The sequence below is a fragment of the Eumetopias jubatus genome, unplaced genomic scaffold (assembly GCF_037043125.1).
Source record: "Eumetopias jubatus isolate StellerSeaLion01/CBP00866 unplaced genomic scaffold, mEumJub1_p1.0 scaffold_3, whole genome shotgun sequence".
NCBI lineage: Eukaryota > Metazoa > Chordata > Mammalia > Carnivora > Otariidae > Eumetopias > Eumetopias jubatus.
Genome location: NW_028274809.1, coordinates 11,937,718 through 11,965,273, shown reverse-complemented (window position 1 = coordinate 11,965,273; position 27,556 = coordinate 11,937,718). Strand labels below are relative to the sequence as shown.

Here is a 27,556-nt window from a genome sequence, read left to right as displayed (position 1 = left end):
ACTATTCAGAAAAGTTGTTCTTATAAATCTGTCCTCTACAACTACTCCTGGTACCAAAATCTATATCAATCAGAATTCAGCCTGAGAAACAGATCCAGTGGAGATATAGATTAAAAAAAAATATTTCAAGGAGTTGGCTTACTTGATTGTGGGGGCTGGGGAGGCCAAGTCCAAAATTCATGGGGCAGGCCATCAGGATGGGTAAGCTAGAATTCTCAGGCATGTCCTCAGATGGAACTTCTCCTTCCTCTGGGAAGGCTCAGTTCGGCTCTTAAGGCCTTTTGACTGATTGAATTGGGCCCATCCAGATTATCTACGGTAATCTCCCTAAGTAAAAGTCGACTGGTTGTGAACTTTGATCACATCTGCAAAATACATCATAGAAACACCTCGATTAGTACTTGTTTAAATAAATAAGGAACTTGGCCTAGTCAAGTTGACACATAAGACTGACTGTCACAAATTGCAACAAACTTATCCATTCATTTGAAAAGAATTGAAATCATTACAATATTCAGTATTTTCATGTAGGGTCATGGCAAAGTTTAATAGAAAATTTTTTCTTAATTTTTTGGCCTCATTTTATAGGAATTAAATGATTTCCCCCCTTCTAACTTTTTTGTTAGTATACGGTATGAGCATAATAATAATGGTTATCACACGTTGATCATTTACTATGCATCAGGCCTGCACTAGAAACTTCTTTATCTACTACTCAAACCAAATCACACGTTTATGAGGTTGGGCACAGAAAGCCAGTATATATCATTCACTCTGTATATTTCATGTTTCTGTTCCTGGCTGGTCCCATTTGTCTGATTTCCATGTTCTTTTGGGGTGGACTTGAAAATATTAAAACAGTATTTAGGGTCCCAGTTGCTCACCGAGGCCATAAAGATAGCTGGTTTCAACTTAGTCGACTCCAGTTTTTGGTTGTACCCAGTTCACCAGCCCATAGCAGAGGTTTTGATGTGGTGTTGATGAGGTTGATGATAATCCTGTCTTTTATGGTATCTCAATCTAGGACAAAAATTTAAAATGCCATGTAGTGTAGCGCTATACATTTTCAGAGTCGTCTGTCCTTTGAGTCCATGGTAGGAGAGACCAAGCTAAAACTGTGTTACTGAGTTCATATCGGACATTGAATTCTCCGGTTCGCTTGGATTCTGACCAGTAGTAGACCTACATTTTTCCTTTCCGCATTTGGCTGAATAGATTATGTAAATGCTTCTCATTAGGAAAATTCCAGCAATAACAGAAAAATAACTCCCATAAGTTAAAAACTGAAAAAGAAAAAGAAAATTAATGCATGACATTAAAATGGGTGTTTAACACTGAAGTTATAGAGTGATGTTTTACTATCAGCTGGGAGATCTTAAACAGGTCACGGATTCTCTCTGCCTCAATTTCCTCAATTGTAAAATTAGAATAACAATATTTACACATTTGTTGTGAGGATTAAATGAGATATTACATATAAGATATATAGAACAGTACCTACATAGTAGAATTCAATCAATGTTAACTGTTGTTCTGAAACTCTCCATCTATATAGAGTATATATAGTTTTCCTTCTTGCTTTCCTTCTTTTTTTTCATATTCACCTTTAGTATATGAAATTGGAAGTTTATTTTTTCATAGAATATAACATGCTTGAGAGTATTTCTATCCAAAAAAAAAAAAATCAAAAGAAAGAAGAGAGTGTTTCCTTCCAAAATATTGAAATGATAATAATAGATGTATAGAAGTTTAGAACTTGTATATATTCCTAATGAATAATTGAACATTTAATCATTTTTAATAATTCTCCTTAGATATACAGATGAAGAGGTTTTAATTATGTTTTATTTTTTAAAAAATTGAACTTATTAACTTTTAAAATTTTTGTTTGCCTGGTATGAATTTTCCCTCCCTGCTCCAAACCTCAGATGTCTTTATAATTTTAAATATGTCTTCTGTAAATAGACTATATTTGTAACCCTTTAAGAATCTAACCTGAAAATATTCTTTTTATTTTTTTTTCTGGGTTGTTTAGTTTTGAATTGCTTGATTTTTATTTTTGGAAAATTATAAACATTCACAAAAGTGGACAAGACAGTATCCAAATGCCCCTGAATCCGTGACCTGGTTTTATCAATCACCAGCTCATAGCCAGTCTTATTTCCACAATGTCCCAACAACTTCCCCTTTCCCCTTGCAGATTAATTTGAATCCGGTATCATATAATGTAATAAATATTTCAGCTTGTATCTTTAAAAAGAGGGACACACAAAAGTAACCATGAATCATTTATACATCTAAAAAATTAGCAATTGTTTAATATCATCTAGTCAGTATTCAAGTCTCCTTACTTGTCTCATAATATTTTTAGTTTCTGGGAATGAATCAGGATTCAAATAAGATCCACACATTGTGACTGATTGCTGAATTTCTTGACACAATGGATCTTTTTTAAAATTTTATTTGTTGAAAAACTATAATTTCCCAGATGTTGGTGTTTTTTGGTGATAATCCTGGATGTCATGTAATGAATTCTTCTGCTTCCCCTATTTCCTGTAAATTGGCAGTCCAACCTATGAGCTAATTTGTTATTTTAGTGACAACTAACATATTTGTGTTTTTTGCCACCATATTTTTCCGATTTTTCATGCTCCTTAAATTTCTCCTCCTTTCTTGAGCTCTTTCATGTGATTCTTTTTCCATATACTGTTTTATTCTTCTCTTCTGTATTATGCAATAAAAATTGCATAATCTACTTCTAATTTTTTTCATGGTTACACTTGAGATATTGACTCTTAAATAAACAAAGCAGTGGTGCATAAAGGTAATGGTGGTCGCAGTTGTCTGCCTTGGGTGCGGGCAGTAAGTGGGGAGAACTCTCTGTAGAGAATTTTAAAACTATAATAAAACTGATTAAAAGTCTGTTGCATCTCATTATCGTCATGCTGCAGCAATTTAAACAATGCTGGTGATGAAATCCACCTCCCCACCAGATGGACTGCCATCCTGCTCCCTGCTTAGTGCGTTGCCCTAGCAGTGTCTAATCAATAATTCCTGCCCTCCTCCAGAACAGCACAAAAATCCTTAGTTTTGAATATCTTCTACTGATAGATACTATTGTTGTCCAGTATTTCAGGCATCCTTTTAAAAACCCCTCAAGATATAAAATATAAGTATTACTCTTTTTTATTTTTTAAAGATATTTATTTATTTATTTATTTATTTATTTATTTATTTATTTTACAGAGGGTGGGGAGGGGCAGAGGGAAAGGGAGAGAGCATGAGTCTTAAGCAGACTTCCCGCTGAGTGTGGAGCCCGACAGGGGGCTCCATCCCAGGACCCTGAGATCATGACTTGAGCTTAAATCAAGAGTTGGATGCTCAACTGACTGATCCACCTGATGTCCCTAAGTATTACTCTTTAAATGATTAGTGTTTGTTTAGGTTTACTCACATGTTTAGTTCTTTTTTTCAACATTCCTTCTTCTGGGAATACCTTCCTTTTGGGATAATTTTCCTTCTTCCTCAAGTGCATCCTTTAGAAATTGCTTTTGTAAAGGTTTGTTTGTGATAACACACTCATTCTATTTCCATTTGTCTGAAAATGTCCTTTTTTACTCTCATTTTTATTTTATTTTATTTTTAAAGATTTTATTTATTTATTTGACATAGCGAGAGAGCGCACAAGCAGGAAGAGCAGCAGCGGGTGAAGCAGGTTCCCTGCCGAGCAAGGAGCCCGATGCGGGACTCGATCCCAGGACTCTGGGATCATGACCTGAGCTGAAGGAAGGCAGACGCTTAACCGACTGAGCCACCCAGGCATCCCATTTACTCTCATTTTTAAAACATAGTTTCTCTTTGTCTGTAATTCTAGGCTGGCTATTATTCTCTGCAACACTTGAAGCCATTGTTTTGCTGGCTTCTACTCTGAGCTACTGACATGTCCCTTGTCAATGATCTGTAGCTGATGTTCTGTTTCTCTAATTTTAAGATTTCTTTTTCTTTGGTTTTCTGCATTTAACCACAGTGTGTTTAGATATGAATTTCTTTTTACTTACTTTTTTTGAGATTTTTGGAGCTTCTTTCTTAATTTTGAGAATACATGCTCTTGATTACCTCTGGAAAATTCTCAGTGAATATTTCTTTATTGGCCTCTCTTTACGACCTTTATTATCTCCTCAAGGAACTCCAACTAGATATTTGTTAAACTTTCTCACTTTCATCTCCACATCTGTTAATTTTTCCACTTCTCTCTCTTTCTGTGCTGCATTCTTGGTGATTTCTTCCCATTCAGTAATTTTTCCTATGTATGTATCTAACTTGCTCTTAGCATATTTAAGTTTCTAATTCTCATGAGCCCTGTTTTTCCCAAATACTCACATCATTCATGAGGTATTTTGTTCCATTCTCATGTTATTATTTTACTTTGTATACAAACCTGTCAAACATCTTTATCTTCTAATGCTGGTAATTCCTCTGTCTCAAATCTTTGTTGGTCTGATTCTGCTATTAATTTTTTCAGTTGGCTTGCTCATGGTACTTTATATCCATGCATGATTTTGGACTTTTTAAAAAAATCATAAGCTCATATTTGGTGGCATTTTATATATGGCAATTTTTAAAATTTCTGTATTGAGGGACAGTCTTCCAGAGAGCATTTGTTTTCATAGATACAGGTGCCTGGGGGCCATTACCAACCAGGGCCATTTTAAGCTAAATACTCAGCTTTAGAAAAAAAATATTTGGCCTATAAAAATTGGGCCCTAGAATTATGTGAGTGCTGGCTTATGAAAGCAAATTTCCAGAGTAAATTCCTCTGATACCACCCAGATTCATCTTCTTTGTTGGAGTTTCCCCCATAATTTCATGGTTTGTTTCTGTTTCATCACTCACTGAGGATGTAGCCTTTGGGGTTGCCACTAAAACCAAAATTCCAGGTCATTGGGCGAATCAGCAGATGCTCAAGCACATGATAGATTCAGTGTTTCCTTATCTATCTGGTTTCCTGTTCCTGCTTTGACCTCTGCAGAGTATTCTTATTTCTTACCAATTCAGCCATTTATTAAAAAAAAAAAAATCTTAAATTTATATCCAGGAGTTTTAGATGTTTTGAAGTATAAAGGATTTTTTCTGATATCCAGCTTATTGTTGCTTTAATGGAAATAAGCCTTTCTTATTTTAGTATTTTTTAAGTCTGTAGCTTTTAATGGAAGTAAGTCTTTCTTAATCTAATATTTTTAAAAACCCTTGTTGACTTTAAACTTCAAACAACATGCACCACCCTTCTTCTCCTTCTTCAAACGCAGTCGCTCAACCCCATTCCTCTGAAGGTACTTGCCTTCAGACCATTTCCACTAAAATAGAAAAGTAAGAAAACAAGACAAAATCTGAAGATCAGGACCCAAACTCATTGAAAATCTGTATAGGTAGTTATTTTGTTTGATAATGAAAATCTGGCCTCGCCTTCAGCTACTCTTTGAGTTAGGATTCCAAGATGGTTTATGAAATAGAGAAACCTAAATCCGACAGACCACGCATCTCACAGGTTTTGAGTTAATGAATGTGACCTGAAAACACTCATCTGAGCTATCTGGACTGGCAAATATTCCATGCTTTAAACACATCTGAAAAATTTCAGATTTGATGTATGGGAGGCTGCCACAAATCTGAAGGGATCGCCATTTCATGCACTCAAAATAATAGCATTACTGTTCTACTTTTTGCGAGATAATCTTTCTGTTTAGAGTGCTCCTTCCCTTATTAAGCCCTTTGGGGTTAAAACTAAAACTCCATTTTCATGATTCTAATTTTTATTTAATTTAGGGCACCAAAAGTACCAGTTATCCTAGCTAGATGATCTAATGGAGTGTGTAACCAGGGGTCCATCTGGTCCCCGAGTGGCTGAGTGCAGTTGCTTCCTGCCAAGAGAGCTGGGGAGGATCATTTTGCATTTCTCCATGAGGACACGAAAGATAGAACAGAGCAGCAGCTGTGGTTTCCATGACATCGAGGGGTCACTTTATACCAGTGGCCTTCCCTTTTTTTTTTCATGTGTACTTCCCCACCTTGCTGGTGATGGGGTTCAGGACAAACTACCCCCAAATATGACACTTTGGCATAGTGAATATTTTTTAACTGAAGGAATCTGAGACATGGCAGATGCAGGAAGGACTTTCCGACCTTCCTTTGGAGCAGGTCATAAGACCCTAGTGTCTATACCCGGAGGAAAAGGGACATCCTTATCTCCAAAGATAAAGGGACACAGAGAGGAATCTGAATGAACAGACCGTGTGAAGTTTCCCCAATTTACTATTCTTAGTTCATATCCTTTTTGTCCTATCATATTGTTTTTTCACAACTTTCCACTCTTTATCAAATCTAGTATAAACACACTCAGGCTCAACTATTTCTTTGGGTCTTCATTTCCTTATGAAGGTTCCTGTGTTATATAAAACTTAAATCAAATACATTTGTATGCTTTTGTTAATTTGTTTTTGTTACAGAGACCCAGCTGAGAGCCAAATATGGTGAGAGGAAACAATATTTTTCCTCCCCACCAGTGTCAAGAGTTGCTTTTCATAGCTTAAGCCTCAAGACATCCAGGGAGGAGGCGGGTGAAAGTAACGAGATTCATGAATGGGAGTTGAATGAATGTCAACTCCCTCAATCAATAAGAAATTGATGGTTACCAACGTGTTCCCCATTCCAAGGGGTATCTCTGCAAATTGAAGGGTGGAACCGGGTAGGGGTAAGAGGGATGGAGGGATATAGTAACAAGTAACCAACTTGTGAATAATTGGGTGTTTTTGTGTGAAACCTAAGAAAGGGATTATTTTTTATTTACTTATTTGAGAGAGAGAGAGAGAGTGTGGGAGAGCGAGCATACAGGGGGAAGAGTAGAGGGAGAGGGATATAATTTCCATCAGACTCCTTGCTGAGTGTAGAACATGATGCCGGGCTCGATCTCAAGACCCTGAGATCATGACCTGAGCGGAAACCAAGAGTCGGACACTTAACTGACTGAGACACCCAGGCGCCCCACAAAAGGATTATTTTTTAAAAATTAACCTTTTGAAGTTGTGTGATTACTCACCCACTCCCTCTAAAAGTCCCTCATATTTACACCTATGAATTTCACCTATTTTTTAAAAACAAAAATCCCCCAGAAAATTATTTTATATCATCGGTATACCACAGTATGTTCTTATGCCTTCAGTAAAGCTATACTTTAAAGTTACCGCTTCTTACATAACTAGCTAAATTACTTAGTTTTTTCTAGATGAGATAAAAAGATTCTTTTAGCTTTTCTCATGGGCCCTTTTCCCCTAGCCTTTCAGTAATATTCAAAGATATACGTGGAACCTCTTTTTAAGATATCTATGGCCCGTTTAAATTGAGAAATCTATAAAAAGTCTATGTTGTGATAACAGGCTGAGAAATAATGAGAAAATGGAGGAATTAGTTCAGGATGTCTCAATGCAGATTTCTCTCCACTGAATCTCTATGTCTTATGAGAATGCGGACTTAGGTTGTAGTTTCTATTTTTTAGATTCCAATCTTTTAAAATGGCACTTGAAATTATATTAAGAAACTCACGGGATTTCGTAAGTGCATAATCAATGATAAATGGACATTTATGATTGAGACTTGGGAGTTATTAATCAATATACCTCTATATTCTTGGCTTTCTGAAGTTTAATCCAAGCATATTTCATTAGATTCCTACCCAAAATCAGTTTTTAAGAAGTCTGCTTTTCGAACCCAGAAATCTGTAGTAACACTCTTTTTGTCTGGCGAATATTTTATAGAAATAGGGCTTGTCTTCCTTTATGCCTTTGGACTGTGTATTTTGTGCTTACCCTACTCTGGCACCTGGGTAAACTAGTCCTTTATTCAGGAGTTGAGTTTTACAGTATAACTTACGTGAAAGAATCTCAATGAAAGTTGTTGTAGCATCGAAGTTATTAGCAGAGATGGTAAGAGAAGATAGGTAGAAATACAGAGAAAGGTTTTACAGGAGTGCCCTGAATCTAGATTTCCCTTGGTTGAGAAGGTAAAACCATTTGGAAGTCTTGACTTACCAGAGGAAACAAAGATGAAGTTTGACTTTTTCTGCCAAACTTAATTTTTACCCCCAGCTTTGGATGTCCATGTGAACTCCCCAGAAAGGTCAAAATGTATTGATTTTTTTTTCACAAAGCAGTCATTTAAGTCAGGTTACACAAAGTAGTCACAGAGACGAGGACAGACAGACTGACAGGCAATTTTCTTCTCAAGTTCTGGGTTGCCTCCTTCAGTTTTCAGTTCTAGGAATTCATAAACTTCAGATTAAGACTCAGTGGATTTGTGGAAAAATAAAGGAGATATCTGGAGGGGATTCATGTAGAAGTCCTTAGAAAAGATAAGTGTATCCTAACAATGTTGACTCATGTGAATAACTCTTGTTTCTTTCTGTTAAGAAAAGAGAGCAATGCATTGCCCTTGTATTGAGTACACTACAGGCTGGGAATGGTGCATTGTATAGGCGGGCATCTAATCTGTGTAAGACCTCATGAAGTAGGTATTATATTTTCCATTTTACTGAAGAGAAAACAGACATTAAAAAAAATTACAGGGGGCACCTGGGTGGCTCAGTCCTTAAGCAGCTGCCTTCGGCTCAGGTCATGGTCTCAGGGTCCTGGGATCGAGTCCCACCTCAGGGTCCTTGCTCAGTGGGGAGTCTGCTTCTCCCTCTCCCTCTGTGCTCTCTCATGCTCTCTCTCTCTCAAGTAATAAATAAAATCTTTAAAAAAATTACATCTCTGGGGGAAGGATGAGGAAGTGTGTGGCAGGTACAGATGAAATGAGATTGGCCATAAGATTGGGACATCATGACATTATTCTTTCTAATTTTAAAATGTATTTGAAATTTTCCCAAATTAAAAGTTCTTAAGAAGTCATTAATAAACATCAAGATTAATATTCATACTTTGTTGATTTCAAGCTTGTACTCCCTTGATCACATCACATACCTAATGATTTCTAAAAAGCTGGAGAGCAAATTTCAAGCTGGATAATAAATCAGGAATTTAAATTTTATTTTAGAAAGTAACAATTGATCTCTTTATGTTCTCAAAAAGAATTGAGAGCAATTCTACAGTAATCTTAGTTTTAATATTTATTCAATGAAGATATCTTTCCTTCTACTGAACTTTGAGATTTGATAGATTTGAGTTTGAGATTAAATAGATTTCTTAAATGTCCTGGTGTTACTCATTCAATTGTGTTACCGGAAATGATTTCTTTTTCTCTATTTGTTTTTAAAGAAGACATTTCAATATTCTAAACATCTGCATTAGATATGTGTAGAGACATGTAAGATCAACCATTTTGTCCATGAGACTGAGTAGGCTTATGAAATCTGTTAACTAAGCATTCATAAGATTGAACTTTAACCAGGGCAAGAAAAACCTTTAGCTTTGGGTAATGAGAACCACTTAAACTGGAATGACTTTATGGGTCTGTAATGCTTTCATTCTTTCACCTGCTTAATGAAAAGGTCACCTGTTTAATGTAAAAGTTTCCTAAGAAATAGAATGTACCTTAACTACATCATATTTATATCTCTCAATACAAAATTATTCCATTGAAGACACCATGCTAAATGAAAACAAGCCAGAAACAAAAGGCTATCACTCTATGATTCCATTTATATGACTTCTTAAAGCGATAGGGATAGAAAACCCATCAGGGTGTTGCTGCGGGTAGTGTAGAGAGAGGAAGCTGATGGCAAAGGCGCATGGGCATTGTCTGGGTGAAGGTGCGGTTCTTTATTTTCATGTGGTGGTGGCTACACAGCTGTGTGTTTGCCCAAATTAATAGAACTGTATATAAATTTATTTATATGTCAATTTATTGTATGAAAAATATATCTCAGTAAGTCCACTTACTATGTATAAATAATGTAAATGTGCGTGTGCGTGTGCGCGTGGTTTTCAGAGTGTGCCTCTGTGTCAGTGAGGGCACAGAAGCATGCACTTACCTGGATGCTGACCGGAAGCCCCAGTCCCTGTTTGCCAACCACAGCTACAGTCATGCCAGTCTGGATCGCCAGGGCAATGAAGGTGTTGATTCCGAACACCAGGGCATAGCGTTCCACGCTGAGATTAACAGCAATCTGAAATCTAACAGTGTACAAATGGAAAGAGTTTTGAAAGCACCCATATGTGGGCTTTTATTTTATTTTATTTTTTAAGATTTTTTAATTTATTCATTTGGGAGACAGAGGAAGCAGAGAGAGAGAGCATACGAGAGGGGGTGGGGAGAGGCAGAGCTAGAGAGAGAAGCCGACTCCCTGCTGAGCAGGGAACCTGATGCAGGGCTTGATCCCAGGACTCTGGGATCATGATCTGAGCAGAAGGCAGCCGCTTAATGACTGAGCCACCCAGGCGCCCCCGTGGGTAGAGCAGGGAATTGTGTCGTTCCCAAGATTTGGCTCCCCTCAGGTAGCTCAAGCTTCTGTTGACAAGTTTCTTGCTAAAAACCTCTTCTAGCAGAGAAAAAGGAATGAAGGGTAGATGGAATAGTGAAGTGTTATATTTTAACATTCCATGCGATGTGATATATTATAAGAATTTTAAAAATAATTAACCTTCTCTAAAATTAAGCCAAATATTCCAAATGTTCTGCAACCAGGTAACACTGAACATTATTGGATGTGGATATGGTTTAGCAGTCACTTTTTAACCTAGACATATCAATGAGTAAATCACGAGTCAATTTGATGAGTTTTTACTTATTTGGAGGCTCTTCACTGGATCATTGACTGTCTACATTAGCAGTTTCAGAGTTGAATAGGTGAATTTTTTCTGTGGAAAACTCACAAATTATTTGCCTTCACAATTTGTTCAATATGGCCATTAGTTCATTTAATTTAGTCAGGCAAGACTGACATATATGCATCCAAATTCTTCCATGTAATTTAGCTAAGACATTTATAAGCTGACTTTATTTAAAAATATAAAAAATAATAAAAAAATAAAAAATAAAAAAATAAAAAAAAATAGGGCACCTGGGTGGCTCAGTCGGTTAAGTGTCTGTCTTCGGCTCAGGTCACGATCCCGGGATCGAGTGCCACATTGGGCTTCCTGCTCAGCGGGGAGTCTGCTTTTCCCTCTGACCCTAACCCCTCTTGTGCTCTCTCTCTCAAATAAATAAATAAAATATTTTAAAAAATATGAAAACAAATGGAAAGTTTTAACTATTTTTACATCACCTCCCTAAATCCTCACACTAAGAAAAAAATACAAGCATTTTAAAATTATGTGATTCAATGAAAATGTATTATTTCAGTGAAAAAATTACCAACATAACAAAACCCATAAATTACTCTAGATCCCACAAAGCGAATATAACACATGGCCCAAATGGGCCTTATAATTTCAGGAGTTTCTTGCTCAGCTAACAATTTTTCCTTTGGAAAAAAATGCTATACTAGATAGATGCTCTTGAAATATAGATTAATTAAATCAAACGGCAGATTCCCTTTTAGTATGACAATTATTCCAGGTTGGAATCTTGATTTAATCTGTACAGATGCTTAAACAGAGTATCATTGATTACTTGGTTTTGGATAGACCTTTATATGTGGTGGATTCAGACAGAGGCATAATGCTAACATCCAGCAGAGTGGGGTTTTGAATCCTAAGATTTTTCAGTCTAAACCCAAAAATTATTGTCCCAGGCAACTGAAATGACAAGGAATCATACTGCCTAAAATCTTATTTCAAAGCTCCTACTGGGTCATTTCTACGCAGGCATAAAACTACCATGCAGAGCACAGTGCACAGGGCTAATAAGTTCTTGGAAAGAGAATTATATTCATGTTCTGTTAGGCATTTAGCACTAAATACAGATGAGCTTCTGAGATAGTCTGTAATTTGAAGACAGAACCACTTTGAAATTTTTCTTTGATCGTTTATGTTCCATACATTATGGAATTACGGGATTGGCATTTACCAATTTACCCTATAACTTAAAGGAAAGTCATAGGAACAATTTATGAAGGCATTAAAAAAACACATTACTTTGTGTGCATATAAAAATAGAATGGTTAAATTAAAAAAAATTCAATAGCCCAAAGTTTTTTTTTAATGTTATATTATTGTATTTGTTCATTGCTTTTTTTTTAAAGATTGTATTTATTTATTTGAGAGAGAGCGAGCACAAGCAGAGGAAGGGGCCGAAGGAGAGGGAGAGGGAGAAGCAGACTCTCCAATGAGCAGGGAGTCTGACATGGGACTTGATCCCAGGACCCCAAGATCATGACCTGAGCTGAAAGCAGATGCTTAACAGACTGAGCCACCCAGGTACCCCTTGCTTCTTGTTGTTGTTATTTTCCAGAAATGCTCACCAAGTGTTTATCATGAAGCAAGGACGTCATGGGCATACCAATGAGCAAGCATGATTTTACCCTCACAGAGCTTGTATTCAAACAGGGAATACTTAACTGGACCCAGATAACTGCTTTGACTAACATTAATCAAATTTATCAGTTTTATCATGAAAAAGAAATATGAAGTAAATATCTCCTTTTGTAGAATAATCAGATTTTTTTACATGAACTTCTTGTATCACATGATGGTTGAAACCATGGATGGTCAATCATCTTAGAATTTCTTCCAAATCTGAACTCTAACCCTTTGCATTAGAAATACATTTATCCTACATGGGCTAAATTTATTTTAAAATTTTCTTAGAAGTTAGAGTATTAAAAAGATGTGAGTTAAGTTACAGAGACAGGATTCACCTACAGAGAAAATGATATTCTATCAGTATTCTGAAGTTGGACATGTGAGTGATAATTTCATTTAGCACCAAATTTGACAGATCTATGAGGTCAAGTTCTCTTTTTTCCTCACTGTGAGTCTGTATCCTGACACCAAGATACTATTTGTTGAGTCCTGCCCAGTAATTAGATATTTTAAATAATGTAACCGAAGTTAATTATGCCTAAAATAATACTTCTTTTCACTAAGCTTATCAATCACCTGACTGAATTGACAAGTTAGATGAAAGACGATTGTTGGGCTTTATGGAGAATGCTCTGAACATACTGTCTGGGAAAACCCTGACAGTCATGAGATGAGTTCCATCTTCATAGCCTCTCAGAATCTCAGCATTCTTATTATTCTTGTGGCTTAACCCTCTACTTCTTCATGTCTATGATAAATCATTCTGAGAATTTCTCAATACACCAAAAGATTTTGGTTGTTTGTTTTTTCCTAAACCATCTCATATTCTGACAGTTAATCTTATTATTTTTTTCAAATTTTCCTATTTGTTTCTTTAGTCGAGCAATATTGACTCACTTCACAGTATGCGATAGATATGCAGATGGCTGTGAACCAATCTGTTCTGAAATATTCAAGAATAATCTACTTTTACTTTTTCACTGTGTGGAAGCTGTGGTCAGGAACAGTACAAATAACTCTGAAAAATTATTTTTACTAATTTTCAGGTTCTCCATCTTCCTAAATCTAGCCATTAAGCATTAAACCAAACTAATTTAGATTTGACTTAAGTTCCTTTTACTAATCAAGAGTTAGATTGCTGAGAGAAAACAAAACATTTCGAATGGTTTCTAAAATAAAAGTGAGGGAAGATAGAGATCTCCTTGTTAGGATGTTGAAGGTCACAAAAGGCCGAAATAATAATAAGAAAATAACAGGGTAAGCAAAAAATCATACTATTCCATAAAGAAAACGTAAGTATAGTAAAACTGCTGAAAATCAAATAAAAACAGAGAAAGAAAATCTTAGAAGCAGCCAAAAGCAAAATTATCATCCCATTTAGGGGAACAGCAATGAGAATGACAACAAACTCCTCGATGCAAGCTGGGAGACAATGGAATAATAAATCCTTAAAGTGCTGACTGGGAAAAAAAAACAATCAACTTAGAATTCTAGTCAGCAAAAATATACTTAAAAATGACGTAAAATGTATTTTCAAATAAAATTTGAGAGAAATTGTCACCAGGTGGTTTGTACTACAAGTAATTTTAAAAGAAATTTTCAGGCTGAGGGGAATCAACAGCAGATGGAAACTTGGATTTACAGAAAGAAATGAAAAGGATTGGGAATGGCAAATCTATGAGTAAATATAAAAGATTTTTTTTGGTCTTAATTTAAAAAAAGATAATTTTCTATTTAAAGCAAATAGAATAATAATGTATTTGTAGGGTTTATAACAGCAACTGAAGTAAAATCTATAAAACAGTACAAGGGACAGGGAGTAAATGGAATTATGTTGCTGTAAAGTATTTATACACAAAGTGGTATAATATTAATTTAAGGAAAACTGATGAGTTAAAAATCTAATCCCACTAAAAACATAGAGACTTAGCCAAGAAAAACAAATAGAGGAAATAAAAATGGAATTAAAAAGAAAGCTCAATTCGCTGTGAATTGTGCAAGACTGTTGAATCACAGATCTGTACTTCTGAAACAAATAACGCAACATATTTTAAGAAAAAAGAAAAAGAACAAGATAACAGGAGAGGAAGAATGAAGGGGAGTAAGTCAGAGGGGGAGACGAACCATGAGAGACGATGGACTCTGAAAAACAAACTGAGGGTTCTAGAGGGGAGGGGGGTGGGGGGATGGGTTAGCCTGGTGATGGGTATTAAAGAGGGCACGTTCTGCGTGGAGCACTGGGTGTTATGCACAAACAATGAATCATGGAACACTGCATCAAAAACTAATGATGTAATATATGGTGATTAACATAACAATAAAAAATTTAAAAAAAAAGAAAGCTCAATTAACTTCAAAAGAGGAATAAAGACAAATGAACAGGTGGAACAAATAGTAAACAAATAACAAACTGGTAGACTTAAACCCAATTGTAAGTTACATGGAGTTCATGGGTGAGCCTTTTGAATGTGCAATTTAATGTTTTAAGTGAATGTTTGGCATTTTTTGGATATATAAATTAATGCTTTTGATAAAATTTGGGAAATTTTTGGCCCTTATCTTTTTACATGTTTTTTCTTTTTCTTTATGTTCTCTTCTTCTGGAACTCCATGATGCATATATTGATACACTCTATGGTATTCTATAGATCTCTAAGAAAAGTTTAAGGCCAAAGAGCATATCCAAGATTATGCAGCCGATAATGTTAGGTCAAGGAAAATATTTTCAGATGTTTGCTTTATCTCTGATCAACTACCTAATTAAAATTAAACATATTGCCACACAGGATATGATGAGCAACCTAATTCTTTTTTAGGTATTCTCTAGGCAACATTCATCACTTCCTTAGGTCATTTTCTTTCCATTCTAATTAAAAGAGATCATATATTCCCCATGTTTAAACTACTGTATGATTTAATGTTTCTTGTTTTTATATGTAGTTTTACAAAACAGCTTCAGTTCTACAACTGCTCTGAGACTATTTGATAAGTTGTTTCAAAAAGAAACAGGTGTTCTATGATTAGAACAGGTAGAGGGTGAAAACTAATCGGAGTCAAAATTAGATACAATCACATCTTATTTTGTTGCTAAATAAAACAAAATCAAAGTGGAGAAATTGGAACAACAGTACACTGTTGGTGGAAATACAAAATGGTACAGCTACTGTGGAAAACAGTATGGGGGTTCCTCAACAAATTAAAAATAGAGCTACCATACAATCCAGAAATTCCCACTTCTGAGTGTTTATCCAAAATAATTGAAATGAGGACCTAGAAGAAATATGAGCACACCCATGTTCATTATATTGCTATGCACAGTAGCCAAGATGTGAAAACAACCTAAATGTATGTAGATGGGTTAATGAATAAAGAAAATGTGGTATATACACACAATTGACTATTATTTAGCCTTTAAAAAGAAGGAATTCTGCAATATGGGACAACATGGATGAACCTTGGGAACACTATGCTACATGAAATGTGTCAGTCATAGAAGGACAAACGTTGCATAGTTCCATTTATATGAGTTGTCTAAAATAATCAAATTCATAGAAGCGAAGAACAGAATGGTAGTTTCCAGGGGCTGTGTGGAGGGGAAAATTAAGTTGCCGGCTTAACGTGTATAAATACATATCTTTCAGTTATGCAACATAAATAAGTTCTAGCAGTCTGATGTACAACATTGTGCCTATAGATAGCAATCCTGTAGTGTGCACTTTAAAGTCTGCTAAGAGGAGTAGATCTCATGTTAAATGTTTTTACCAAATAAGAAAAAGAGGACTATAGAAGAAAAAATCAATAAAATTATTCTGTTAAACAAATACAATATAAAAAACCATAAAAAATCAAAACCTCAAAGTATATCACCATTTATTAATTAGGAGAACTTTGAACTTTTTTTCCCTGATGAATAACCCTAATCAAGTCCCAGGAGAAAGTCCGTTAAAATAGGAATATAGTTGTTGTCTCTTATATGAAGCATTAAATATAACATTGCAAATGCTATTCAGAAGAACTGGAAGAATAAAGAAATCTATTCTGTTGCTTGAGATTTAGATAAAGAAATGAAAAATACTTACACTGCTATCGTTATGAGAAGCATGTAACTTGACTTGAATATCACGAAACCAGCATAGCACACCCAAATATTAGTCGTGTAATGCATGAGAAGTAGAGAACCTGCATCTGCTGCTGAGAACAGCGCCAGGGCCAGCTCTCCCAGAAGATCCCAGTTGACTTTCACACAACCTGCTGTGCAAGCTGCCAGAGCCCCTGGAAAGGAAGGAATCAATATATACGACGTCTTGTCATTCCACACATAACAAATAGGGTGCTGTTTTGTTAAAATTCACACTGGATAGGCCCTGAAACATTTCCAGGCTATGGTAAAAAATGTTGACTGATTGTGAACTTTGACCGAATGAAACCACGTGATCCAGCTCTGTGAAGTGTACATATCTTTTTCTCTGAAAGTTTGAAATAGACGAACTGAATTTGGGTTTCCATAAATCACAGACTGGAACGGCCCCAGAGAGGCCATTTTTTTTTTTTCTTTCTTCTTCCCTTTGCAGAAGATAAAATTCGGGTTCAGAAACCCGGTGTCAAACAAAAACAAATCCAGACTTTGATAGGGGGAGGCTTTATTTAGAAGAAAGACTGGCAATAGGGAGAACACTCTGATCGCCAAAATCTGCAAGCATCTTGAAATCAAACAGAAAAAGGGTTTTCTTTTATAGGGTAATCCTTCACTGTAGGGCAAGCGGACATAAGCGGGATCTTTGGAGAGGAAGCTGGACAAGGAAGGGGAAATGATCATGGAGACGGACAGGAAAGTGTCCCGCTGTGGTCAGTTTTCAGGAGAAGTTGATGGGGGCTGGGGCACATTCCACATTGTGTTGTGTTTACTCAGAGTTGGGGCAAGCAGAATGTAAGGGGTCTGTACTAAGGAGAGGAGCCTGACTCAAGTTCAGTCAAGACAAAGCAAAGCGTGAGGAATGGTCAGTTGTGAATACTTGGTGACCAAGTGAGGCACCAAGTTCTTCAAACTGAATGCCAGCCCTTGCTACTGTGTTCTTCTCTGTTCCATGTAATGAATGAATGTTCTAGGAGGGATCCTCTCTCTCTGTTCTCATCTCTGTTTTCTCTAGCTTCTCTATAACATTGATTTAAAAATTTCCTTAAATCCCTGAAGGATACCAACATTCAAGAGTTCTCTCTATACACTTCCCCCCCATTTGTTGGTTTAATCATCCCCGTCTTTATTTGTTGACTCATTCATTCACCTCCTCACCCCGTCAAACATTTTTGAGCTTCTCTATGGGAAAATATGGTGGTAAACTTTGGATCCTTGCTCTTGAAAATAATATAGCCTACTGGAGAAATCAGATATATCAAATTTTAGTTTTAATAGTGTGTGATAGGACTGTAGAAGTGCTGACCCTAACTCAAATTTAAACTAACCATAACCTAGCTGTTCTCACAAAGGTGTTTTCGCCCTTCAGGGAACAGACGGCAATATTTGAAGACAATTTTGGTTGTCATGGCTTGGCAGGGGTGGTGGTGCTGGTGGTGGTACGCTAAGGGGATCTAGTGGGTTAAGAGCAATGATGCTGTGGAACGTCTTACAAAGCACAGGACAGCCCCCCATGACAAAGAATTTCCCTGCCCAAAATGTCAATATTGCCGAGGATGAGAAACTTTGACCCAAGCCCTGCATGCAGTCACAAGACATATCCCCAGGACACATTCATGTTGTAACACGCATTATCTGGACGTACTTATAATGTGTTCCTACATTGTGCTGTGAATGAAATAATCAATTGTCAGGTTTCTTGCTACCCTTAGCTTTCTTTCTGAAAGACATGGCTTCATTTACATGAGGCCTTAGGTCAGCAAACCAGTCCTACTTCACCTGGTTCTGCCTAAAAATTTGACACTAATTAGGGTCCTCGCAATCACAAAGAGACTAAAGAAAAATTGTGTTTTGTACGCTTTTAAAGAATGAATTTTATGAACATTTTACCTTTTCTACACATGCCCTCAGTAAGGATACATTTTCTGAAGAGAAGAGGATTGTTTTCTCCCTTTTCCCGAAGAGCAAGTCCTTAGAGAGGAAATAGTTTAAAGTAAACAAATCCTAGAACAGGTTTCTAGGAGTCAAAATGGAATTTTCAGAAAGGGAAGTGAGAAAAATATTACCTCAACAATGGGCCCTGAAATGTTCAATAAATATGTGGGTGTGGAACACCCCAACTTCAAAAATAATATCTTCAAAGTCTTATTTGATGTGAAAGCTTTGTTATGTCAGGAAAAACCATGTATGTTGTTGGGCTAACTTCAAAGACAGTTCTGGGCTCTACCCTTCTGACTTTAAGAGCATTAACTCTGTGTCAGCCCACCTTCCCTCCTTCTCTTCACCTCACTGTCTTTGGAAAAGGATTTCAAACTTCACAAAATATGTTCTGGGAAAAAGGAAGAGTCCATGCACAAGAATCTAAGAACCCCCAAACCACAGTAGCCTCTCAGCCAGGAGGGAAGTTTTTCGAAAGTAGAAAGCCCAGGACAGGGTTGAGGGGGAATCCTGTAGCAGAAGCTGGAAACCCTCATTCTCCCAGAGACCTTCTCAAGGTCACTCAGAGTCGCTGCCTTTTTCCTGTTGCACAAAATGCAATATCAGAAATCGATCTATAGGTAAATAAGATTGAAGTAGACACCGGTCAGCTCAAGGAGAAGTAATAAATACTCAGGAACACACATATCCTATTGGAGGTCCTGCCTCTCCCACCATGTCACACCCTGCCTTTCTCCTTTCCTGGCGCTCTTTGTCTCGTTTGCTGCCATTTTCTCCACAATCAAGGGTTGCTATTTGTTAAGAGCTACTGCAGGGGGACACAGTTCTTACTGGTTCTTACTGATGACAGATGAATGAAAGTATATTATATAGGAAAGGCCAGGGAGAAAATTATACAAGATAGTACAATAAGCTGGTGGTGGAGAAGAGATAGGTTGGAAGATTATAAGAATCTTGTCTTGATTCACTATTATTCTAGCAAATATCTGGATATGGTAGGGAATGGGGAAGCTGAGTAGGGAGAATAATCTTAATCAGAAGACCACAAGCTTTGGCAAATCCCTGCATGTACAGTTAAGGAAAGATATAAATAAATTATTTAAGATGTCTCAAGGGGAACCTTTGAAATGATAAAGTAGCTCCTAGAACAGTAGCTTTCAAACTTCTTTGACCATAGCCTGATAAAAGAAATATATTTTATATGTCCACCATTACATACATATGTGTATGTAAATAGAATTTTCACAAAACAAAACTTATCCCTATAAGCTGTTATGCTCCCTATTCTATTCTATTCTATTCTATTCTATTCTATTCTATTCTAAATTTTCTATTCTGTTCTTTGATTTAAAAATGCTGTCAGGGGCACCTGGGTGGCTCAGTCATTAAGTGTCTGCCTTCAGCTCAAGCGATGATCCCGGGGTCCTGGGATCAAGCCCCACATCGGACTCCCTGCTCCGCGGGAAGCCTGCTTCTCCCTCTCCCACTCCTCCTGCTTGTGTTCCCTCTCTCACTGTGTCTCTCTCTCTGCCAAATAAATAAATAAAATCTTAAAAAAAAATAAAAATGCTGGTCAGAAATCCACCACATTGATTTCAAGATCTATAGTCTATAAAGGGTCAGAGAGTAAATATTTTAGGCTTGCAGACCACATAATCTTCCTTGTTTTTATTTGGTTGCTTGCCTGGATTTATTATTTTTACAACCCTTGTCATATATTATTTTTTCCCCTTACAACCCCTTAAAAATGTAAAAACTATTAGCTCTGGTGGGCCATGGGCCATCATTTGCCCACCCCTATTAATGGTTTGCAAACCATAGTTTAACAACTAGAGTTACAGAGCAGTTAGAGAGGAAAGTTGATTTGGTAGGTTAACCTTAAACCACTCAACTCTTTATGGACAAACCATTTTCGGCCAGTGGGACACATTTGCAGTCCCTGTTTTTAGGGGTGGATAAAAATTTATTTTCCATGGATTGCCTTGTCAATCATTCCTTATATTCATTGTCTCTTTTAGATTTGGGGTAAAAACTCTTTTCTTTTTCAGAGTATTTGGTATTCAGTATTGAAATCACTACAACCAATCTATCTAAGACTATGATTTGGAAGAATATATTTCTTGCACATTGAAAAGATAAAGTCTGGTATACTGACCTCCAAAGGTTGCAATAGCTTCTACTGCCCCATTATAGATTGTAGAACTCTGGGACGGTGCCTTGTAATCCCACAGGATTTGAACATAGTTCAAAACCTGGTTAAAACCTGCTGTGGAGAAGGCCCACCACAGGGACCAGTAGAAAAGTCGCTTGGAGGAGTAGCACTCCTTCAAATCTTGGAACCATTGCACAAAAACACTCAACGCTACATTTTTTGGCATCGGGCCGCTCGACGGACCACCATCCAGGTTCCCTGAAATGGTGGCTATTTCTGAAGTGGGTTTCTCTCCGCCGCCTGCTGTGTTAACTTTGTAAGGTGCATCTGATGCCGCGTTTTTGTTCGGTGGCTTCTGTACTTCTTTGCCGGATTTGGCATGAAAAAACATGCTCTTCTTAGGCATTGGTAGGAAAAGTGACAAAAGAAAGGCCACCGAGACGGAGACCAAGGATATGACGTTGAGGTAAAAGTACGATAGGCTGGCCAAGGACACCAGGAGCTGGGCCAGCACCGAGGCCGCCGTGTAGGCCACCAGCGTGATGCTCCTGCAGTAGCTGCTCACTTTCTGGTAGTGCTCGGGGCTGACCACGCTGTAAATGTAGGCATAGTAGGCCACCTCGGTGGCGGAGACCATGCCATAGAAGAACTCCAGCACCTGCATGGCCTTCACTCCCTGGCCAAATACAAGCAGCAGCCAGGTGATGATGAGGCTGATCCCTTGCAGGATGATGACTGGCTTGTAGCGGACGTAATCGGTGAGGATGAACACGGGGAGAAGCAGCACCAGGTAAGAGTATGTCCAAATTGGAAAGATCTCATTGGTGATCTGTGAGGTTAAATGGGGAGGGTGTGAGGACAAAAGCACCAGAAGTGTAACACACCATAGATCTCTGACATATATATTATTCAGATGACATGTATCCATCCTAAGACATTGCTTGGCCCATGTCAATTGGATACTTCACACGAGTTTCTGACAATACAATGGAAAGCCATGGGAAACTGAAATTCAAGGAAACAAAGTGCCAAAATCATGGATATTCATAACATGTGGGCTCCCTCCTCCAAGTATAAAGAGCAGTTATTGTTCTTAGTTATCTACTTCTTACCTTTTTATTTTTTTTAAAGATTTTTTTTATTTATCCATTTGTCAGAGAGAGAGAGAGAGCACAAGCAGAGGGAGAAGCAGGCTCCCTGCTGAGCAAGGAGCCCGATGCGGGACTCGATCCCAGGACCCCGAGATCATGACCTGAGCCGAAGGCAGACGCTTAACTGACTGAGCCACCCAGGCATCCCTGCTTCTTACATTTTTAAAATGGAATATCATCTGCATAAGGCACTGAGGCTGGGAAAAGAGGCCGTAATGCGTATGTTAGGCTTCTCAGCTTCCCCAGGGCAGTGTAGGGCTGCTCACATGCTGTTGCCTGTTCTTTTAAAATAGTTGACTCTTCTTCAATAAGGTTAAAAAGAATGTTTCAGTACTGGCAGAACCTGACCATATTTACCTTTGATCCACATCAGTATGTAAAATGTAGAGACCATCAAGAGATCATCTGAGTGATCAGGAACACATAGGACAAATGACCAGTTCAAGACCAAATATCAGAAGAAGGAATGCCAGTTTGTCTTCTGTTTTTCTGCATTCTTGGCCTTACTTTCTTGGGCTGCTTTGGAAGAGCCATGAGAAATCGCTTAGTGCGTTGGTTCTTGTTTAAGTCAGCTTTGGCCATGGTTTTCCAGAAAACACTGGCGGTATCGGCAAATCATCTGAACCCATCAACAGTACATAATTATTTTAGCTTCTATAAGCGGAATCTAGTGGGTAGAAGATGTGTAAAGAAGGTTGGGGTAGAACCTCTTAAATCCCTCTCAAATCCCAGAGTCTCGGATCACTGACATAAACCCGCCAATTTACTGAGCCCAAGAGTGTGTTTTGACCTAATCTGTGCCTGACTCCTTGAGTTCTCAGGTCACCTTTTACCTACGTATTCTTACAGTTTGGTAGAACTTCATTCTGGCTTTTCCCGACATTACGTGTAGTCACTAATCTGGGAAAAGCTATGTTCCAGATCTGTTTTTTGTGACTGTCTCTGGACTCTAAACCCAGTCCATGGCTATCTCTCAGCCAAACCTGTTTGCTCCTACCAGCATTCAAGATTGGCATGCGTCTTTTTTATCGGGAGGGAAAATGGTGGATTGGTTTAGAGGGAAGAGTTTCCTTGGTGTCCGGGAGGGACATGAGGATGTTTTCCGGGAGAGGGAGACCAAGGGGGATACAATTGTTATGCCCTATTTGCTGAATAACCAGCCCATAAAATGGGTGTGGCATTTTTTTCCTAAGGAAATTGAATCGATACAGTGCTTTGTCTGATCTTGTTATTGTTCAGTGACTAAAGTGGCAGGTCTCAAATTTTAGCATGTAGCCAATTCACCTGGAGGGTTTGTTAAAAACCAGACATTGAGACTCAGTAGATCTGGGGCAGGGCCTGAAAATGTACATTTCTAACAAGTTCCCAGGTGATGCTCTTGCACTGGTCCACGGACCACACTTTGAGAACCACTGACTCATTGGCTCCTTAGGATTATTTCCTATGACCTGACTAAAAACTACCCATGGCCTTAATGTTTATACATAAAGAGGAAGAAAATCTTCAGAGGATTTTTTCATATGCTTTTTCCTAACATTTCCCCTCCAAATCTTATACTATCCTCTAAGGTTTGTGCTTATATCTAGGTATGGCTTTGTTTTAGGTTCATGATAATAAGCAATGACATCAGGGAGTATTGTTTTTGTACAGCTGAAAGGTTGTTTTGAACTCACCCCATATGTGTGGTAGGAAAGAGTTTTATATTTTTACATGACAAATGCGCAGAAATCATTAGGGACCATTTGTTCACATTTGAGATGGTAAGAAGTGCGGATACTTAGCTCCTACCCAAGGCTTTAGACATCGGTTCTAACAAGACAAATCTAAGATAAGCACGTTAGTAAACTTACCATGCTGAGGCTTATATTTTTATCTGGTCCTGCCAAATAAGGTACGACAAATGGCTCTGATGGTTTCATCATTGAGAAAAACCCAAAGCAGCAGAGGTTTACTGTGGGAAAAACCCAGGAAGGGTTTGGTGATGTACGGCAACAATTCATGGATGGTTAAACTGTTGGAGAAAAAAGAAAAAAAAAAGCAAGTCAGAAGATTGATGGTTTCTTTTCATAAAACTTGTGTTCTCTTCCCCATGCTCCATTTGTCCTTTGGTCTTAAAAAATGACAAAAAGAAAATTGTTGTGACAGTAAATATATATCACAGGTCAAAACACAGGGACTCAAGTCTTTGGGTTTTTTGGTTTAAAGAGAAAACTAATGGTTACTTGAAAACACTGCAGGAAGGGGGTTAAGTTTCATATCAGCTGGACTGGCGGGGTCACTGAGGAAGAAAGTACTCCCCAGTGTGTCAAGCCAGTGGGCCATGCTCTCCTCTAATCTTTTCCAGGAGAAAGAAGTCAGGGAATTTCTCCTCAGGCAGAAATCTGGGCATAAGATAAGACTGGTAGAATTTTGATCAACGTAGTTGCTGAGCAAACATCTGCTTCCTGCCCCCCATCATGAGCTTATTACCCTGTGGTGGTTGATGAACTGGAAATCCATTTTAATGAGTGCTTAAATTGGTGAATAAAATAGCCTTTGGGGAGTGAAGCTTTATAAAGCAGATAGACCCCTTCCTTTATCTAGGAATCAAACTCAAGGTGAGCCTTGGTTTAGCATAAGAAGCCTCCAGTAATTTGATTTGTCACCCACTCAGGTGATTTGACTTGTTTCTGATGCCAACCTTCAGAAGAATTACATGACATCTAGACAGTAAGGTATCATGGATGAAATTCAACAGGACTTAAAAGTATTTTTCTGAGTTGATACTTAGCTCTTGCTCTGTTCCTATTTTTCCCCACTTATGTTGCTAATACTGAAACGTGAGAACTTAAGTTCAGGAGGATAAGCCTTAAGGTTGGCTGCCTGAGGGAAGACATGGGCAGCCCTTAGGAAAGCAATGGACTGCTCGGAGAGAATGTCACTCACTCAGTCATTGACCATTTCCTGCCTGAAGCTTCCCAACCCTTTTCAGCTTCTCTCCTGCCTTCTTCTATGCTTCCTCTCAGTTACAGCCCTGGCAAAGCAGTGTGGCACGACAGTAAAGGGCAGGGCTCTGGAGTCAAGAAGGTCCAAATTCTTGCTGCTCCTCACAAGCATGTAAACTTTGGCAAGTTACTGGACCTCTTTGGTACCTCAGATTTCTCATCTGTAAAATGGGAATGGTAAGACCTACCTCGTGTTGGGAAGATTACACACACTAGTACATGTTTGAACGATGCCAGTCAGTAAGCACACACTATGCATTCTGTAGAAGGCATGGCTTTGGAAGAAACTGAGGTATCAACATGCACATCTGCTTGTTAGCCTGGCAGCTCCATGGGGGCGGGGATTCATTTTTGTCACCGAATCTAGCACACAATCTTACATATCAAAGATCCCCTGGAGGGACGCCTGAGTGGCTCAGTCGGTTAAGCAGCTGCCTTCAGCTCAGGTCAGATCCCAGAGGGCTAGGATCGAGTCCCACATGCGGCTCCTTGCTACGCGGGGAAACTACTTCTCCCTCTCCTGCTTCCCCTGCTTGTGCTCTCTCTCTCTCTCCCCGCCTCTCTCTGACAAATAAATAAATAAATAAAATCTCAAAGGTCTCCTGGAAATGTTTGTTCAAAGTACAGCCATTGGGCCAAACACGGTTTTCTAACTGACCAGAATAGTTCAAATAATAATAAGGAGATATTTCCCAAGTGTTCTAGTTCTCCAGAGTGGGAACCACAAACCACTGTTTGCGTCTCAAGAATATGGAGGTTACTCTTTTCTTCCTAAAGATTTATTTATTTATTTGAGAGAAGGGAGGGGCAGGGAGAGAATCCCAGGCAGAACTCCCCCTCCTCCAACCCTGCTGAGTGCGGAGCCTGACGTGGGGCTCAATTCCAGGACCCTGAGACCATGACCTGAGCCAAAACCAAGAGTCGGCCACTTAACCGACTGAGCCACCCAGGCAACCCTGGAGGTTACCCCCAAAATAGTTTTGGAATAACGAACTGAGGATTTCCTGGTGAGAAGAACACAGCATTTGCAGTTGAGCAAATTTAAATCTCGAATCCACCTTTTGAGTTGTGTGGTCCCTGGACAAGTTTCTTTCTTTTTTTTTTTTAATTTAATTTAATTTATTTATTTTTAAATTTTATTATGTTACATTAGTCACCATACAATACATCATTGGTTTTTGATGTGGTGATCCACGATCCATTGTTTTCGTACAACACCCAGTGCTCCATGCAATACGAGCCCTCCTTAATACCCATCACCGGGCTAACCCATCCCTCCACCCCCCTCCCCTCTAAAACCTTGTTTGTTTCTCAGAGTCCATAGTCTCTCATGGTTCGTTTCCCCCTCCGATTCCCCCCCTCATTTTCCCCTTCCTTCTCCTAATGTCCTCCATGCTATTCCTTATGTGAATCCATATGATAATTGACTTTCTCTGCTTGACTTATTTCACTTAGCATAGTCTCCTCCAGTCCCATCCATGTTGATGTAAAAGTTGGGTATTCATCCTTTCTGGTGGCTGAGTAATAGTCCATTGTATACATGGACCACATCTTCTTTATCCATTTGTCTGTTGAAGGGCATCTCGGCTCCTTCCACAGTTTGGCTATTGTGGACATTGCTGCTATGAACATTGGGGTGCATATGGCCCTTCTTTTCCCTACATCTGTGTCTTTGAGGTAAATACCCAGTAGTGCAATTGCTGGGTCATAGGGTAGCTCTATTTTTAAATTTTTGAGGAACCTCCACACTGTTTTCCAAAGTGCCTGTACCAACCTGCATTCCCACCAACAGTGCAAGAGTGTTCCCCTTTCTCCACAACCTCTCCAACATTTGTTGTTTCTTTCCCTGTCCTGGACACGTTTCTTGATGGGCTGAGGCCTCAGTTGTCCTCACCTGGGCAGGTGGGGAACTTCCATTCCACCCACCCCAGATGTTGGCAGCCAGTTCGTCAAAGGCTGTTGAACTCAAAATGAGTGGATTGGTTGGTCTGACTAGAATATGGAATCCGTTACCACCACAATGGGAAGATTCACATGACAAGTGATCAGGTGGAGAAAGAGCTACAACAAATCCTCTTGAATGTGAAATCGGGACTACTGCTGTGAGGATGGGCTCCAAGTTGGCCCCCTGCTGGCACCCTCCCTTATTGCAAAGGGACAGCGTGTTTTTATTTTCTCTGCCTGCATTGCCCCTCTGAATTGAACGACTTTCCTTATGGCCTGTGGAAAACTAATGGCTCCCTGGGAAGAACTTTGAAAACACAAGGCATACACTATTCCCTGATATGTGGTCTCCACTGAGATTGAAGGGAGCGAAGAACCCAACATGATAGATGCAAACATTCCTTCCTTAGACCTCTTTTTCTAATTCTAAGGCATTTCCCCCCTTTTAAAATTAATGGTGGAGTTATAGCTTTAAAAAGAGACAAATACTGAATTTACAATCTCAGGTTACCCTAGGGGTGTGATTGTTAATAGTTCAAGCAGGTGATAATTCTTAGTTGATTTTTAACCTGTTGCTCCAAAGGTCATTGGAAATCAGTTAACATGTTACCAAACAAATGCTCTGATTTGCTCTTAGTTATGTCAAAGTGCAAATTTCTAGTCTTCCGGAGGAGGACACTGGGTACATTGAACACAGTGGGCTTCTGGTGCAGGACACAGATCTATCCCAGGTGCTTCAGGTGGGGAGTTCTGCAGCTTCGGGGCCCTCGCTGTTTGAGGGGCAAGTGCGCTGCCATGAGTGGG

At 38.5% G+C, this 27,556-nt stretch overlaps 1 protein-coding gene across 1 annotated transcript; it reads right to left on the bottom strand.

The window, feature by feature from the left end:
* Nucleotides 1–1,109: 1,109 nt before the first annotated feature.
* On the bottom strand, nucleotides 1,110–23,824 carry LOC114210892 (thiamine transporter 2-like). Its single transcript, XM_028105360.2, has 5 exons — nucleotides 23,675–23,824; nucleotides 20,677–21,502; nucleotides 16,531–16,723; nucleotides 10,022–10,163; nucleotides 1,110–1,283 (listed from the first exon to the last, which is right to left on the bottom strand). Exons 1-5 carry the CDS (start codon nucleotides 23,822–23,824, stop codon nucleotides 1,110–1,112), a joined length of 1,485 nt encoding a protein of 494 aa, XP_027961161.1.
* Between the last annotated feature and the right edge of the window lie 3,732 nt (nucleotides 23,825–27,556).